General features: G+C 44.2%; 1 protein-coding gene across 7 annotated transcripts in view; it reads left to right on the forward strand.

Annotated features, from left to right (window-relative positions):
- EXOC4 (exocyst complex component 4) overlaps window positions 1–17,517 on the forward strand; it is a 309,659-nt gene that overhangs the window by 10,155 nt on the left and 281,987 nt on the right. For all 7 annotated transcript variants that reach the window (XM_053943114.1, XM_053943113.1, XM_053943116.1 and 4 more), the window contains exons 2-3: window positions 8,168–8,357; window positions 13,144–13,338. In XM_053943114.1, the coding sequence (XP_053799089.1) occupies window positions 8,168–8,357; window positions 13,144–13,338 (385 nt within the window). The remainder of the gene's footprint in view (window positions 1–8,167; window positions 8,358–13,143; window positions 13,339–17,517) is intronic.

Consider the following 17,517-nt stretch of genomic DNA (forward strand, 5'->3'; position numbering starts at 1 on the left):
CAGGGCTGGCCCTAGGGCAGGTAAAATAGGCAGGCAGTTATCCAACCAGCCTGGCTGGAGGCATCAGAAAAAGCAAATTTACAGACATGAAACGTTTATTATTCATTAATGTTAACAGTTTTCTCTTAAAAATTGACATAATCTAATTTTCTTGGTGTTTTATTGGGCAGGTAGGAAGCTGACAGCAGGCTGGCAAAAGGAATTGCTCATCTGCACTAGAAAACAGAGAGAAAAAAATGTAATATAAACTCTGTGAGGAAAAATGAGTCCTCAGTGTAAACAGAAATTCTTACTGAATCTCAAATCAGATTCTTGTTCAAGGTGTAATTGTGAAGTTGGTGCCTGTAAATGGATCACCTTAAAGGTTGTAGCTGAATTTTTTTGCCACAGTGCAAAATATAAGGGGGTGGGGGGCAGCAAATGCAGGATTTGGTGGCAAAAATATTCCTGTGAAGGGAATGAAGTGACAGGGGATGAGATGAAGTAGGGGGGGTGTGGATGGCACCGCAAATTCAGGTTCACAGCACTGAGCTTGTTAGTGCTCCAAAGGTATTCAGCACCTTCCCAACCTAAATGGGGACGGATTGTGGGCATTTGGAGCTTGAAAATTCATGGATTTGTCTCCACCTGAGTTATTTTTGTAGTTGACCCTTGTAGAATAAAATAGGGGGGGAAATGGGACAAAGAGGGAATGGCTTTATGGTGAAGGAGGTTGAATTTCTGAGATTTAAAGAAGAAATTCTTGGCTGGGAGGATGGGGAGGGGATGGGTTGGAATTCCCAGAGCAGCTGGGGCTGCCCCTGGATTGCTGGCAGTGTCCAAGGCCAGGTTAGATGGGGCTTGGAGCAACCTGGGACAGTGGGAGGTGTCCCTGCCCATGGCAGGGGTGGCACTGGATGGGCTTTAAGGTCCCTTCCCACCCAAACCTTTCCATGGAAATAGAGCTGCTTCCCCAGTGCTTCAGTCTGAGGTACATTCACAGGGTGCTGTGTGCTAAAACTGAATCCTCCCCATCAAACAGGAAATAGACTTGAAAATGGAGGTGGAGGAGACTCCAGATTTGTTTAGAAACCTGTTTTTTTCCACATTTGCTGTGGACATCTATATGTCCACTGATACTCCAAGATACTCCATCAAGTACTTGATGGAGAATAAGATACTCCATCCTCTGGAAGCTTTGTGGTTTAGCAACACCAGCTGAGCTCTTTGGGCCTGTGGTTGCCTGTAGGACCTGCCATGGTGCCGGGAAAAGCATTTCACAAAATCCCTGGGTTTGGAGAGACCTCCAAGAGCATCGAGCCCAGCCCAGCCCAACAGCTCAGGCAGACCCTGGCACCCAGGGCCACATCCAGGCTTTTTAAACACATCCAGGGGTGGTGACCCCACCACCTCCCCAGGCAGCCATTCCAGAACTTTATCACCTTTCTGGAAAAGCTTTTTCCTGATATCCAACCTGAATTTCCCTGGGCTCAGCCTGAGCCTGTGTGCTCTGGCTCTGTCAGTGCTGCCTGGAGACAGAGCCCAAGGCCAGCTGAGCACAGGCACCTTTCAGGAGCTGTGGAGAGAGCTGAGGCCAGCCCTGAGTCTCCTTTTCTCCAGGCTGAGCACCCCCAGCTCAGTTCCTCACAGGCTTTGTGTTCCCAGCCCCTCTCCAGCCTCGTTGTCCCCTCTGGACACGTCCCAAGCTCCTTCCCAAACTGAGGGGCCAGAACTGGACACAGCACCCGAGCTGTGCCCTCACCTGTGCTGAGCACAGGGCAGAATGAGCTCCCTGCTCCTGCTGGCCACACCATTCCTGATCCAGGCCAGGAGCCATTGGCCTTCTTGGCCACCAGGGCACACTGCTGGCTCATGTTCAGCCGGCTGTTGACCAGCAAGCCCAGGTCGCTTTCTGCCTGGGCCCTGCCCAGCCACACCATCCCCAGCCTAGAGCACTGGAGGGGGTTACTGTGGCCAAAATGCAGGACTCGGCACTTGAACTTAGGAAACTTCATTCAATTTCCTGTGGTTGTTCTCAGTTTGTGCTGAGCTTCTTGGTCTGGCGACTGAGCAGACAAATCTGGTGTGCATTTCATCCGCATCAAAGCTCTTTTTGTAGGAGTTTGGTGCAGGTAAGCTGCCCACATTTGTGGGAACAGGAGTGATAGACAGAATAAAGATCAATGTGTGTGTGATGTGTGTTCTCTGGTGGGATCCACGATGTTAAATCCTGGTTTGAGGCTGGGATGCTTTTGAAGCTGGAAAATAGCATTTTTACAGAGGGAGGTGAGTGGTTTCGTAGTTCTGCAGCTGATCATCCCTCTAGCATTGCTGTGCTCCTGGAGTTATCTGTTGTGCCACATGATGAGTGGTACAATGGTGTTTGTTTTCTTTTGCTGCTGACTAGCTCAGTAAACATCATGTTCTCTCAGCTCCCAACAATAACAGAAGTGTATTAGCTTGTGGAGAAATGATAACTTACTTTCTGTCCTTTTACAGCATCTGCCTGTTGTTCTCTTGTGCTGTTTGAGTGCTGGAGAGTTTCCTTGTTCTTTCTTTCCTCCCTAAATTAGTGTATCACAGTGTGGGAGTAATTTTGGACAGAAGATGAGACTGGGTGGTAGTTGTTCATTTGGCACATGCACATCTGGGCCAGATCTATGGAAAGCATTGATTTGTCAAAGCACAAAGAGATATCCAACACTGCCTGTAGTGTGAAATAACTTCCTGTGGAGTGTGCTGGTGTTAGATGTTGCTGGGACCAGATAAATTACATTGGTTTGCAGAGAAAAAATTCTTTTATCGCTGGAGAATGTATGGCATTTTTGAAGCTCTGTCGGTGTTTCTGTGGTAAATACACAGCACAATTTTATACCTTACAAAAATGAGACATGGTGTGACTTCCTTCAAGAGGCACAGAACAGCTGGGATTGAAAGGGACCTTAAAACCCATCCAGTTCAATGGGCAGGGACACCTCCCACCATCCCAGGCTGCTCCAGCCCCAGTGCCCAGCCTGGCCTTGGACATTCCAGGGATGCAGGGGCAGCCCCAGCTGCTCTGGCAATTCCAGCTCAGCCAGGAATTCCCAATTCCCAAGATCCCATCCATCGCTGCCCTCTGGCAGTGGGAGCCATTCCCTGTGTCCTGTCCCTGCAGGCCTTGTCCCCAGTCCCTGTGCAGCTCTCCTGGAGCCCCTTTAGGGCCTGGAATGTGCTGGAAGCTCTCCCTGGATCCTTCTCCTCTCCGGGTGAGCACCCCCAGCTCGCCCAGCCTGTCTTCTCAAAACTGAGCATTTTACTGAGAGCCATTTCATTTTGCTCCTCAAAGATTCTGAGACTCTGAGGTCTGTGGGGGGAAAAGAAGCTTCTGAATACTTAGTTGAGCATTTAAAATAAGTATATAAATCAACAATCTTGCCTTTCTCTTCACTAAAAAGTGAATTATCCTTTAGCTTTTGATGGCTACAGTCTGTGCAGCTGCTTTAAGAAGACAGGTGAGAGTAAATTCAAACTTCTTCTGGGTTGTGGCACTTTGTCCCTTCACCTGAAGTGCTGAGGCAGGAAGATTCTTGGAGAGCTTGGAGTTCATTCAGTTTTTTAGAGAGGTGCAGTCTTGTGCAGAAGTGGTAGAGCTGGCAGTTATATATAAATATATGTACATGTGAATACTTTTTCCTGTGTTTTTACCTTTGGAAATGACCTGTTCCTGGCTTTCCTGTGAGCTGTTGGAGGAAGCATTTGAAGGCTTTGGGTGTTTGCACAATGGCAAGGTTTCAGGGCTCCTGAAAAAATCTTTCCAGTCTCCTCCCTCTGCTCGTTGGGTTGGATGCTGGAAATAGGAGATGAAAAATGCTTGTGACCTACAGATCAACTCCTACTAAAATGAATAGTCCTAAAGCACTTTTTTTATTAATCTAATTCCAGTGTAAATTCAGTGACCTCAGGGAAATAACAAGGTTCATTTATTTTCTCCTGGGGAAAGTGCTGTACATCCTGTGATAAAAACATTTCAGGATTGTGTCTGATCATCTTCTCCTCTATCCTGTCTTCCATCTGTGGGAGTGACTCCAGTGAATGAAGCATTTTGCTTTTGTGTAATCTGTATTTTTAACTATGTAAAATCAGAAGTCTGTGAGATTTGGCTCAATGAATTTCTCTTTCACCATAGCATAAAAATGTCTCTCAGCAGACTCACAGGCAATTGGAATTATTGTAATCCTGGTGAGCTCTTGCTAATGAGACAGGCATCTGCAGCCATCCAGCTGTCAAGTACAAATTCCAGGTATCTTACAGAGGAGGAGGATTCTCATTTGGAAAAAATCAAAGTGGAAAAAAACCCAAGTGAATGCTCAGGAATCCCTCCTGGAAACCCCCACCAAGTTCATCATCCGCTACTCAGGATCTAAACTGATTTTCCTTCTGTTTGTCCTCTGTTTGGAATATTTTTCAGGGAATTCTGAAATGCTGATGTATATTTATCATAGTTTCATAATCCTGTCCTGTTTTGTGATTCCCCCTTCAAAGTTCTTCCTGCGAAGTTCCTTTCCCAAATAATTTGGATCCTTTCTGTTTGACAAACAGTGTGTTGACTTTTCTTCTTCCTTGCAACACATTTTAATAGGGCTAAAATAAGCAGAGATGCCCTTGGCTCACTATTCTGCAGTGCTAGCAGGAGCATGTATAATCTCAAGAATATTAAGTATTCCTTGCTTTTCTCTTCCTTTTTTTTGTGCAGAGCAAGAAAAAGAAATGGCTCCTGTACCATGAGACTTAAAGGGGAAGTTCAGGTGTACAAAGTTTCAAATTCCAAGTGATTAATCCAGACTCATTATCACTGGAAATAACCAGATTCTAAACCCAAAACTTTACATTTCTAAAACTTACTGTGTTTTCCAGTAAAATGAAGGGGGGGAAAAAAAAAAATCTCTGTTGCTTTTTTCCATTTGAGTCTTGGGTTTTGATTTAAACTCTTAGCCTGTCTGTAAGGAAACAATCTACAGGTGTTTAAGGCAAAGTCATGTGAGTGGAGGGCTAAGAAGAAACCTGTTGGGGAAAATTTGTTGTTGTGTGGAATTTTTTATCCTTTTTGGTGTAGGATGTGGTGCCTGGCAACATTATTTAATGGTGGCCTTGGCAGTGCTGGGTTAATGGTTGGACTCCATGATCTTAGAGGTCTTTTCCAACCATAATAATTCTGTGATGGTTTGAACCAGAAAAGATTGAAGGGCTGTAAATAAATACAAGCTTTCTGGTCAGGAATGTGGTATTTTTAGTGGTGATTGTTCCTACAGTATTTTCCCAAACCAGGCAATTAAGTGGAGTGGTGTTGGTTTGTTAATTTAAGATTTTTATTAATTTTTAGATTTCTTAGTTAATGTGCTAATTAGTGTGTTGGGTTTGGTGTTGGTTAATTACTAATGTACTTATTTGTTGTTGTGAGATAGGATTAGGAGAAGGGTAAAGTAGGTTTAAAAGTTTAAAAGGATATAAAGAAAAATTTATTAATAGTAACTAAAAGAAAGAGTAATAAGAATTAAAACCAGGATGTTCCCAGTACAGGTGTTTGTTCTGCATCCAACGGAGGCACCTGGAAATCCTGGAATGTGGCAATTGACTGAGCCTGAAACTTTGGTTTGTCTTGGTTTAGTTGCCCTTTCCAAGGTGAGAGGAGACCAGAACTGTTCATGTTCATTTATGATCTCAGTAGGAATAATCTGGTGGGATCTCCAAGGTTTCTGATTTCCAACTGTCCTGGCTTTGTCCTTCTGCCACTTTTGGGGTTTTTGAGATAGGAACTGCTGGGACCTCTCAGGCTTCACAAGCAGCTCTGCTTTGCTGGGCAGATGTTTTTAACAAAATATATTTTTCCGATACAAAAGACAAGCTAAATTCAAATGCAAGGACAAAAATACTGGGCAAGACAATATAAATCTTAAAAAATATGGCTGAGATTTGTTAGGAAGCCTGGGTTGGATGGGAATTTTCTGGAGCAGTGGAATCCCCGTGGCATCCTCTGACATGGGCGATGTAGCCTTAGCTTTGGAGACAGATCTTCAGCTTTTGTAACCAAGGCACTGCAGATGGATTCTGTGGCAAATCCAGGATTGTGAAATTGAATTTTGTTTTATTAAAGCTACCAACTTTCCTTGTCTGTGCTCTGGGCCAATTTTCTCTGGTTCTGCTGCTCCCTTGTCTGTCTCCGTCCAGGATTCTCCTGCGATCTGTGCCACAGGTCAGAGAGGATGGATGTTTTCATTAACTGCAGGGACAGGCAGCTCCAAACTCAAACAAAATGTCAGTTCCTGAGGAGGATGTTCCTTGTGTCCAGTGTACCCATGCTGAAGAACATTCTTCCAGCAGAAATAAGCAGTTCTTCACAAAGAAAATGGATTTATCTGCAAGGGCTCTTAACAGAGGATGACTTTCTGCCAGCCTTGCACGTGATTTTCATTTTAGAGTTGTGGAATGGTTTGGATTGGTAGGGACTCGAAGATGGTCATGGGCAGGGAGCCTTTCACTAAAATTTATATTTTCTGGGCCCTAAGCAACCTTGTCTAGTGTTCCTACTTCTCAGAGCCTTTTTAAGAGCTTTAGCTAAAATATAATTTAATTTTTTTTTTTTGTGAAAAGCTGATTTAAGACACAATTAAAAGCTTAGGGAGTAGAATATTAATGTAATAACATGAGAAAGGATTCCTCTTTCTGTAGCTACCATGCAGCATGAAACATGAAATGCAATGAGTGTTATGCTTTGGAAGAAGCTGTTTTGAGGGAACATTTGTGGAGGGCTGCAGCTTCTTCAGGAGGGGCAGCTCTGACCTCTGCTCTCTGTGACAGGAACGGGTCCTGAGGGACTTTATTTCAGTTTTGTGCATGTACTTTTAAGGTACCTTGTCAGGGGAGGTTGAGGTTGGGTATCAGGAAAAGGTTCTTGCTGCTCTTCCTGGGATTTTTATCCTCCCTAAGGGAGAAGGGATGGCATTGATTCTTGAATAGAAATTTGGAGTGACATCAAGAAGCTTTGAGCTATGTCCACTTTCACAAAGTTTTCAGCAGTTTTGTTGCAATCGCAAACTTAATTGATTTCAATAAAAAGAATCTTACTACATGATGTTAGAGGTTAAAATAACTGAGGGGAGGAAATAGGGTCCTGGGGCCTTTTCTTGTTGTATTAGTATATATTTGAAAACTGACTGTTGGAAGACCTAGATAGATTTGTGATGGATTTCTGCGTCCCTGTGACCTCCCTTATCTTTGGCAGGTAAGTTACAGGAACTACAACACTGCACAAGTTGCACTGATTCCCAAGACTAAAGTTAGGATTTTTTTTTCCTTATAGCTCTTCATAAATAATAAATCAAGAAATATTTCAGATGTTACGTTGTGCCTGTATTAATGACTGTCTGGCAATGTGATAACCAATTGAGACCTTTCCCTGAAAAGGGAAAAGAAAAGCTCTGAAGGTATGGGAATCAGAAAAATAGAAACTTCCACAGACATGGAAGGGTTTGATTTGCAGCCTTGGAAGAAGCTTGGATTGATGTAAAAATACAATACACAGATATTAAGCAGAAAAATCATAAATTTATGTTTCTGTAGTTGTAAGTAAGAATATACCTTAAATGAGTGAGAAATTATATTGATAAGAATTATATTGATAAGAGAGAATTATATTGATGAGATGGTGAAGAGAATTATACTGATAAGATGGTAAAGAGTTTATAATGTAGGGGTGTGGTTGTATAGAATAAGCTAAGCATTTAGAAGTTATAATAGAAGTATATTTGTGCATGTGAGACAGAAGCCTATTGGATAAAAGTATTTGCAGTGCAGCAGAAGTGAGTAAAGGTGATAGGTTAGAAAAGCAAAATAAACCCTAGAGCATCTGTTTATTGGTTTAGAAAGTTCTGTATTGCCTTGTAACAAAGAAGTTGTGACTACTCTTGAGCATTGGACACCTGCTTGCTCCTTTAAAATCTCACAGCCTCTGTTGTTTATCTGAGCAATAAATTGTTCTCAGCCTCAAAATAGTCCCATCCCTTCATTACAAGCGGCGACAATAATAATATGAAGGGCTTGAAAACTGGCAGAGTAATAAACCACAGTATTGGTGGGTTTTATTTTCTCACAGTGCATTGACCTCTACTGAATAAACTCCAAGTAACTTTTGCCGTCTTGGTGTCCTCAGGACTTTGTCCACCAGCGATGACGTGGAGGACAGGGAGAACGAGAAGGGGCGGCTGGAGGAGGCGTACGAGAAGTGCGACCGCGACCTGGACGAGCTGATCGTGCAGCACTACACGGAGCTGACCACGGCCATCCGCACCTACCAGAGCATCACCGAGCGCATCACCAACTCCCGCAACAAGATCAAGCAGGTGGGAGCCACCCCCAGCGCTCCTGTCTTTGGGCTGTGGGAAATGCACTGCTGGAGAGTTTGTATGCCTTGTGTCTTGGTTTGTACAGGCAGGTGTCTGCTGAGGAAGGCAGGAGCCTCCCTTGAAACAGAAAATGTAAACCCCCTCCCTATGAATTATTATAATTTTGAAATTAAGAGGCTCTTGGTCAAAGATATGGGAATTGGAATAACAGTTCTTTGCTAGGAAAATTAAAAATACAAATGCCATAGTACAAAAAAGAAAACAACCCAGTGCCAGAGTCAGAACAGAGCTGGCAGGCTGTGGGTCAGGGAGGTGGCAGCAGTGCCATTCCATGGGGGCTCAGCCCTCCTGCAGTGCCAGCTGTGCTTCTGCTGGAGCAGGATCCTGGACAAGGCTGGAGTTTTCCTCTGGAGCTCCAGGGCTGCTGGAGATGGGCCTGGGCTCCCTCTGGGAATGCAGTGGGGCAGAAAGCTGCTCCTCTGGGAATGCAGTGGGCAAAGGCTGCTGTGGTGTTGCAGGAGTCAGATTGGATCCAGGTAGGAATGCTTGGCTCCTGCCCTGGGCACAGCATCTCCCCATGGGATGCTGGAATTTTCTCAGCCATGCAGGGACACTCAGTGGCCATGGACAGAAGAGATCTCCTGGAGGGAGGATTGGCTGTGGGAGAGATAAAGAAAACTGCCCCGTGAACAGAAGATAACTGTTAAGAAGATAACCCATCTCTAACAGATAGCAAATTGAATACACACTCTCCACTAACATCTTTCAACCTCAGACAGATTGTTCTAGTGACAATATTAGTGCTAGTGTCTTGTGTGCTTCACTGCACACAGCAAACAATAAACAAAGCCATCGAGGAAGTGTTTTCCACTCAAGAGAGAGGGGGAAATGTGGGAAGTGGATTGGTAGAGAATTCTCAAAGCCTGACAGAAAGCTCACACAGTGTGCAGCTGTATGCAAACCTTGAGATGAGAAATGCTGGCTTAGAAATGCCCTGGAATGGGACAGACATTGCTGAGAGAGAAATGGAACTGGAAACAAGTTTCAAAGGGTGGCCTTGCAAATCAGACTGGAGACTTTGGAGAAATAGAACTGTGAAAGATGCATTGCAGTAGGACCCACGAGGGGTGATTTTAGAGCATTGGCTTTAAGGCATCAACAGCATGGTGTGGCTAAAGCTGACAGACCAAGAAACACTTATAATGTGTTGTAATTAAGAAATAATTGGCTTCTGGTTGTGGTGGTGTGAATTATGACATCTGTATTGTGTCACCCTTCACATGAGACTGGAAATGGAATAAAAGTTTTTAAAACACCTCTCAGTTACCCCATCTCTGCATCAGAAAAGACCATAATCTGACATGTGTCAGCTCCACAGGCTGTGCTCCAGCTGCAAATATCCTTTTTTCCTGGCTGCTGTTGTATTGGTGGTTTTACTACCAGTGATTGAAGCTCCAAGCTTCCATTTTAAGCTTTTGATTTTCCCTCTGTTTTTCCAACTTTCTCATCATCATTTTAAATGGAATGAAAATTGAGTTGAGGAAGTGCTGTTACCACTAAATTCCCACCTGGCATATTGTGTCCAGCCCTGTTGGAACAGCTCTAGAGGATGCCCCAGAGCTGCTGCAGGGCTGGAGCCCCTCTGCTCTGGAGCCAGGCTGGGAGAGCTGGGGGTGCTCACCTGGAGAGGAGAAGGATCCAGGGAGAGCTTCCAGCACATTCCAGGCCCTAAAGGGGCTCCAGGAGAGCTGCAGAGGGACTGGGGACAAGGCCTGCAGGGACAGAACACAGGGAATGGCTCCCACTGCCAGAGGGCAGGGATGGATGGGATCTTGGGAACTGGGAATTCCTGGCTGGGCTGGAATTGCCAGAGCAGCTGGGGCTGCCCCTGCATGCCTGGAATGTCCAAGGCCAGGCTGGACACTGGGGCTGGAGCAGCCTGGGACAGTGGGAGGTGTCCCTGCCATGGCAGGGGTTGAAAGATGATTTTTAAGTTCTCTTCAACCCCACATCTTGGCACGACTCTAAATCTAAGCTAGGCCTGAATACCAGTGACTCTGTGTCACTACAGGACCATCCAGTCCTACCATTGTCCCCAGCTGTGTCTTACTGGCAACATTTTCTGTAGGATCTCCCTGAGAACAGAAGTTGTTAAAAGTCAAACTGAGAGGTGGATGTGAAGCACAAAGCTCTGCAGTGCCCCTGTTCATTTATTGTCTGGGCATGTTGCTCTCAGGTTTTTGAAGTCTCCAGGGCTGCTGAGCTCACACCTTTCCATCTCATCTTTTCATGTTTTGCTATCTTGGCCTTCAACCACCTCCTGAATAGTCTGGGTGATTCATCATCTTGCTTTTTGCTCACAGAATATGAATTTTGATGCTATTTCCAAGCTCAGCTGTGTTGTGTGAACATGAGCTCTGTGCCCTCGAATCTTTCTGCATTTTGAGTGCTCACACTTTAGGGTATGGTGCCAGTAAATAACTCTGGCACTCGTGGCTGGGGACTTGCTTGAGCTGCTCTGTCCCTGCAGCAGCAGATGAGTTCTTTGGGCTCCTATCTTGCACTTCCTGTGCAGTTTGATGTACCTGAACTTTGCACGACAGGCACCAAATTTTTCTTACTTTTTTTTTTTAATTTCCTGGCTCTGTGGAAGTGTCAGCTTAAAACCTTTCCCAGAAGTGCTTTAGGAGCAGCAAATTTTTACCCTTGTGGGGTTACATACTGACCCTTCTGGCTTTGAAAATTCATTTAACATTTTCAAAGAAAATGAGACCATTCTGCTGCTTTCCAAGGGTAAGAGTTCATTCCAGGATTTATGGACAAAGCTCAGCACTCTGAAAGCAGAGATCAATTCCACTAAATTTGAAATCAACTGTAGGCAGTGGCCTGGTTTCACAGTGTGCAAAGCTTTGCAGAGGTCAACACAAGCAGAAAGTGGTGTGACCTTTGGGTCCCACCTAGAAGAATGACTGTGAGGGTGAGGGACCTTCTGGTATTTAAGTTTGCTTATTAGTTTTGGTCAATATGTATTGAAGTGCTTTTGACCTAATCTCACAGGAGGCCCCAGATCTGGTTTGTCATCAATCTGTGTTACACTCCCAGGCTTGCTCTTCCTGTTCCCCTCTGTGCAAGGTGGGAATTGTACAAGTGACAGATATTCCAGATCTTTCTGTGGATCTGCCTTTTGTGGACTCCTGGTGGGAAAGGTTTAGTTTTGGGTTTAGCTACAGAGGTGTCGCCTCTGTAAAACTGAATAATGAAGCAGAACTGATCTGGGCTCCCAAGGGGAGGTTTTTTTTTAAAGATCTGTGTTCATTCCTTGCCCTGCCCCCAGATGTGGATGGAGTTGATGATCTTCCTTGCAAGGACAGGAGCAGGAATGTCTGGTGAGATTTCTTCTGGCCCCATGATTGTTTTGCTGACCTAATTTGGCTCTCTGTAGCTGCAGTCCACTGATGAAGCTGCCAGGTCAGTGAAACGTTTCCAATTAATGTATTGAACAGGGATTAGATGTGAAATGATCTCTGTGTGTGTTTTAGTTTGCCTCTGCTTTTTAGGACACTCCTACATGAGTTGTTTTTTTGTTGTTGTTGTTGGCTGAGGATTTTTTCCTGCTTCTCTTTTCAGAAGGACATTTTGGAGTGCAGTATTGAAATCTCAAACTCTCCTGCCTCTGAAGAGAGGCTGTTTTATGGAGCTGTTGTTATTTACCAGTGTCCAGTATTGGTCCACTGATGTGTTTTTCACATAGATTTTTTTTTTTAAACTGCCTTCAGGTGAACAAGGCAGGAGAAAGTGCAGCTGAAGTGGGATTTGTGGAGTGCTTTAAAGGCTCATTATTTAAAAATAAATTGAAGGGCTCCTTCTGAGTGTCTCTCTTCATGTGTAATTCAGTGAGAGTTCAGCCTGAGAAAAGGTTGGACCCCAAGTATTCATAACTTATCACAAAACAAGAGTGGTGTGAAGGCAATGTGTGAAGCTGTGCTGCTAATTGCTTCCACATTTTAGTATGGATTGTTGATTTGCATTAAGCAGGAAAAGCTAGGTTACACTGACCTTACCAGGGAGAACCTGAAAGCAGGGAATGCTGTGAGTTGAGAGAATGGAAAAGGAAACTATTGGTGTTGCCTAAATGGAGACAAATTAGAGATTTTGCCACTTGGACGATGGCATAAGGCTCAGAACCAAACTGCATGGCAGCACTAAAGGGTTTGTATGGCTTGATAAATAATGGAAATGCTGGTTTGAACTCATAAATTCTGATTAAATCTTCTCTTCCAAAAAAACTGGTATTGCTCAAGTTATTGGAAAAATGGTTTTACTCTTAGCTAGTCTTGTTTCAGAGAAAAAAACACCAAACTTGAAGAAAGGAGGAGACTGCCAAAAGATTTAATAGGCAGATGGAAAATGTTTGCAGCAGGAAAATAAGCGGTGGCTTATTTGCTTCCACAGAAAATTAGATTCTTGCTGTTTGCCAAAATACTGAATTGGTTCTTGGGAAATGGCCTTGGTTGTGGTTAACAGGATCTGGTGTTTTATTGCATTGTGGTACTTCAGTTAAATTTTCACTAGTGGTATAAAACTTGCAATAAAGACCATTTCACTATGAGAGAAGTTCAGTTTTTAGGGTTTGTAAAGCTCTCCTCAGCCAAGGCAGCACGAAGGAAATCAGATTTAGCTTTACCCTGGCGATATTTTTGGAATTCCTAATAAAGCAGACATGGGGAAGGGCTGCTCTCAGTTGCAGGGACAGATGTCATTAACCCTTGCTGTGCTGCTGCAGGTGAAGGAGAACCTGCTGTCCTGCAAGATGCTGCTGCACTGCAAACGGGACGAGCTGCGCAAGCTGTGGATCGAGGGCATCGAGCACAAGCACGTCCTGAACCTCCTGGATGAGATTGAGAACATCAAGCAGGTCCCTCAGAAGCTGGAGCAGTGCATGGCCAGCAAGCGCTACCTCAACGCCACTGACATGCTGGTACCCCCTTTTTGCCCTCCCCCCTTTTTGCCCTCCCCCCTTTTTGCCCTCCCCCCTTTTTGCCCTCCCCCCTTTTGTCCCCCCTTTCCCCTCCCATCTCCTTTTCCAGACTCATGCCTTTGTTCAAAATTAATTTTCCAGACACCTGCCTGGATCATAGTCTTTCTTAAAATCTTGCCAATTCTTTCAAACCCGTTTTTATAACAGAAGGAGCTGTCTTGTGTCCCTCCTCTTTCATCCCCAGAATTCTCTCACAGCTTTGGTCATTATTCACTGGGGAGGTTCTTGCACAATTTAGGTGGGTCTGCCTCATTGTCTGCATCAGAGGACAAAGCCTTAAGGTTTAGGTTGGGCATTAGGAGGAATGTCTTCACAAAAAGGGTGATCAGAGGTGGGAATGAACTGCCATGGAGTCCCCCTCAAGGTGTCCATGGAATTTCTGGATGTGGCACTCAGTGGTGGGGATTGGCCATAGGTTAGACTCGATCATCTCAGACATCTTTTCCAACCTAATTGGTTTTGTGACTCTGTGATTCTTTTCCCAAGGCTCTTGGTCCTTTCTTCTTACTTCCAGCTCCTGGTTAATCTCCTTTTCTCCCTTCCTTCAGGTATTTTTTTTCTCTTCAGTTCCATCTCTTTTATTAGCTTGCCTTTCAGTTCCAGTCTTGTCCAGGAGTTTCCTGGACTTCTCTAATAACAATCTTTCTTTTTCTAAACTTAACAAGCACATTTCCTGACCAGGCTCCAGTCCTTCCTTTCCTGGAACTGTCTTTAGGAATTAAAAACAAGAGCGGTGATTTTTCTCTTCTCAGTCCTGACATGTGGAGTGCTCAGTCCAGTTCTGGGCTCTCCAGTAAAGACAGATGGAGTTACTGCGTCCAGGCCAGTGGGGGATTACAGGGATGGCTAAGGAGCATCTCACACATAGAGAGAGGCTGAGAGAATCCTCAGGGAAATGTTTTTGATGGTTATTATTGTTTCATGGGAGGGTGCAAAGGAAACAGAGCCAGACTCTCCTTTATGGTGCCCAGGGATGGGAGAAGAGGAATGGGCACAGCCTGAAACACAAGGAATAGTTTGACCCTAAACCAGCCCTTTTTTTACTGTAGGGATGGTTGAGTATTGAAGTTCAAGCTCTATAGACCCAGAGAGGTTTTGGAGTCTCCCTCTGTGGAAAATTTCCAAATCCAGACTAGACATGGCTCTAAGTGACCATGTTTGGGCAGGGAATTGGATTTGATATTCTCTAGAGGTCCTTTCCATCCTGAACCACAAAAAGTAGAGGCAAAAGTGCTACTTCTATTTCCTACTCCTCTTTGCCAGACAGTGTTTTTAAGGCCATCTTTTCATTGCCTTATTTTGTTGTGTTTTTTTCTACTTCACTGCCCTTTGTTGTCTCTCTCAGCTGTGCCTCTTCACTTCTTTTTAATAAGTCATTACCCAACAGGAGAAAGAGCTGGAAATTGTCAATCTGAGCTTTAATTTCCTCCTTTTTGCTTTATCTTATTTCACCTTAAACATGACTTTGTAAAACTTACCTTGTTCTCTCTGCTGGATTTCCCACAGCTGGATGCCACTCCCATCCCACCCTCCCATGGCCTGTGGAACCCACCTGGTTTTTGTTGTTGCTGTCACATCCTCATGTCTGGTTTCATTCTGCCATCACCTTCCTTTTGTTTTTCTGTTCCTCCTCCTCTCCTGTGCCAGCCCTGCTGCAGTCACAGGATCATGGAATGGTTTGGGTTGGAAAAGGGACCTGAAATCTCATCCAGAGCCACCCCTGCCCTGGCAGGGACACCTCCCACTGTCCCAGGCTGCTCCAAGCCCTGTCCAGCCTGGCCTTGAACAGCTCCAGAAATGGGAGAATCAAAGTGTGGTGTTTGCCTGACATTTTCAATTGTCAGATGTATAAAAAGAGTTGTTAGTTAAGGGTGTTCAGTGTAGGTACCAAAATGTGATAGTCACAGTTGCCACCAGTATAAGTTGAAATGTTGGTGATTTTTTCACCAGTTTGCTTGGGTTTTTTTTTTGTTTTTTTTTGTTGCTTGGGTTTTGTTTGTTTGTTTGTTTTGGTGGGTTCCTTTTTGAATTAAAAAAAAAATCCTTTTCAAAATGCCAGACAAGTAATCTATTTCCTGTTCGAAATCTCTGTTAGGAAGTGTAAGAAGAAAAATAACCTTGCTTAAGATTTCTCATGCACTATGCTTTAGAAATGGTTTGCAACCTGTGTATTTGATATTTACAGGTTTGCAATATTTTGTGTACGTTTATATTAAATATAAGCACTTACGTGTTTATAAATATGTGTGCTTGGGTAAAGTTGCCTGTGGCTATGAGGGAGAGACAGCATTAGATCTCTCTGATTTATAGACTTCTGCAGCATTTCTGTTGCTGCTCTGTTTGGTTTTTTTTTTTTTTTTTTTGTTGTTGTTGTTGTTGTTGTTTTCAGCATAGCAAATATCTTCCAATAAATCAAATAGTAATGATATAAAAAGCAGCTGTTAGTTCATGGGCTTTTTTGAATATATATCAAGGAATGCAGAGAAACCTCAAGTGGAAATTGAACACTCAATTTCAGCCACTCATTGACACTTGCAATTCTCATTTGAAGACAAATGTGCCTGTATAAAGAAACAGTAATTCACCTGCATTTGGAGCTTTTCCCTGGCCAAAAATCACTGCAGGCTCATTGGCTTTTGCCATCTTGTGTTAACACAGCTCTGCGAGGCTGTGATGCTGTAATCACTCACTGGCTGGGGATAATTCCCTTCTCCTTTGATAATGATAGGAACATTATGTAAAATCATTGCTGATCTGTCAGGGAGGCACGGTGTCCATAGATCTGCCTGTCCTTTGGTTTCATTCCTCAAGGTAAACAGCTGCTCGTGGCTCAGGAGAAGCCCAAAGTGCTCTGACAAGGAGTTTGTAGCCCTCACCCTGTGATTTCAGCCCTGATTAATGCTGTTCCTGTAGCCTTGTGATCCATACAGTCAGAATTAGACCTTTGCAGCCCTTTGCTGGCTGGATGCAATCCTTCCAAAGGCATCATTCCAGCCTGCTGCATCCCATCCCTGCAGCCTGCTCTTTGTATTCCACTCACATTAATTGAAGTAATTTTGCCACTGAAGCGTGTTTCAAACCTCTGCATTTAAATTGAAATTTTAATTCCCTTATTGTTTGGAAAAGACGGCTGAGGATGGCTTGTTACAGGTTTCATTATCACTCAAAACTCTCCAGCTGCTGGTTCTAATGTGCAGTGACTGAGTAATGCAGGCAGGGATTGTTAATAAAAGACTGGCAGCTTTTCCCAGTTGGATAAACACAATGCAGAGGTACTTTGTGACAGCTTACATTTGTATGAAGTTAAATTTTTTTTTTAAGTGACAGCTTTTTTTTTTTCTTTCTGGTTCTGTATCCAGCCAGAGCAGCACACAAATATCAGGTGTTCCCGTTGCTTGTTCCTCCAGCATCTTGATAATTCCAGGAGCACAGGCAGTAGGATCAGGTTTGCTGTCCTGTAATTGCACATTACAGGGTGTCTAAAAGAACCCATTTCCAGCATCCTTTGAATTGTGAAGCTTTGGAGAATTTGGGAATGTCTGGAACAGATAAAACACCTGTTTGAGCTGGAATGCATTTTAGTTATTTTCCATTTCTTTATGTGCCTTTTTTATAGAGTGAGTTTGTGCATTTGCCTGAAATGGAGCTGGTTTTTCACACACTGAATTACTGACAGCAATATTCACTTTTATGGGGCATTTGAGTGCACGTGCAGCCATTTGTGGGTGGTTTTTGTTTAATGTAAAACAAGAAAAGGGTTCAGGGGGGACCTCCTGGCTCTGCACAAGTCCCTGACAGGAGGGGGCAGCCAGGGAGGATCAGGCTCTGCTCACAGGGACAGCAGGAGGAAATGGCCTCAGGCTGGGCCAGGGGAGGCTCAGGGTGGATTTTGGGGAGAATTTTGTCATGGAAAGGGCAGTGGTGGTGGAGTCCCCATCCCTGGAGGGATTTAAAGCCATGTGCATGTGGAATTTGAGGACGTGGACCAATGTTGGCCTTGGCGGAGCTGGGAATGGTTGGACTCGATGGTCTGAGAGCTGTTTTCCAACCTAAACAATTCCATAATTCTGCCATCTGCTATTGAGGTCTGAAATTGTGACCCAGGAGGAGCTTCCTAAG

The sequence above is a fragment of the Vidua chalybeata genome, chromosome 5 (genome assembly GCF_026979565.1).
Source record: "Vidua chalybeata isolate OUT-0048 chromosome 5, bVidCha1 merged haplotype, whole genome shotgun sequence".
In the NCBI taxonomy this organism is placed as follows: Eukaryota; Metazoa; Chordata; class Aves; order Passeriformes; family Viduidae; genus Vidua; species Vidua chalybeata.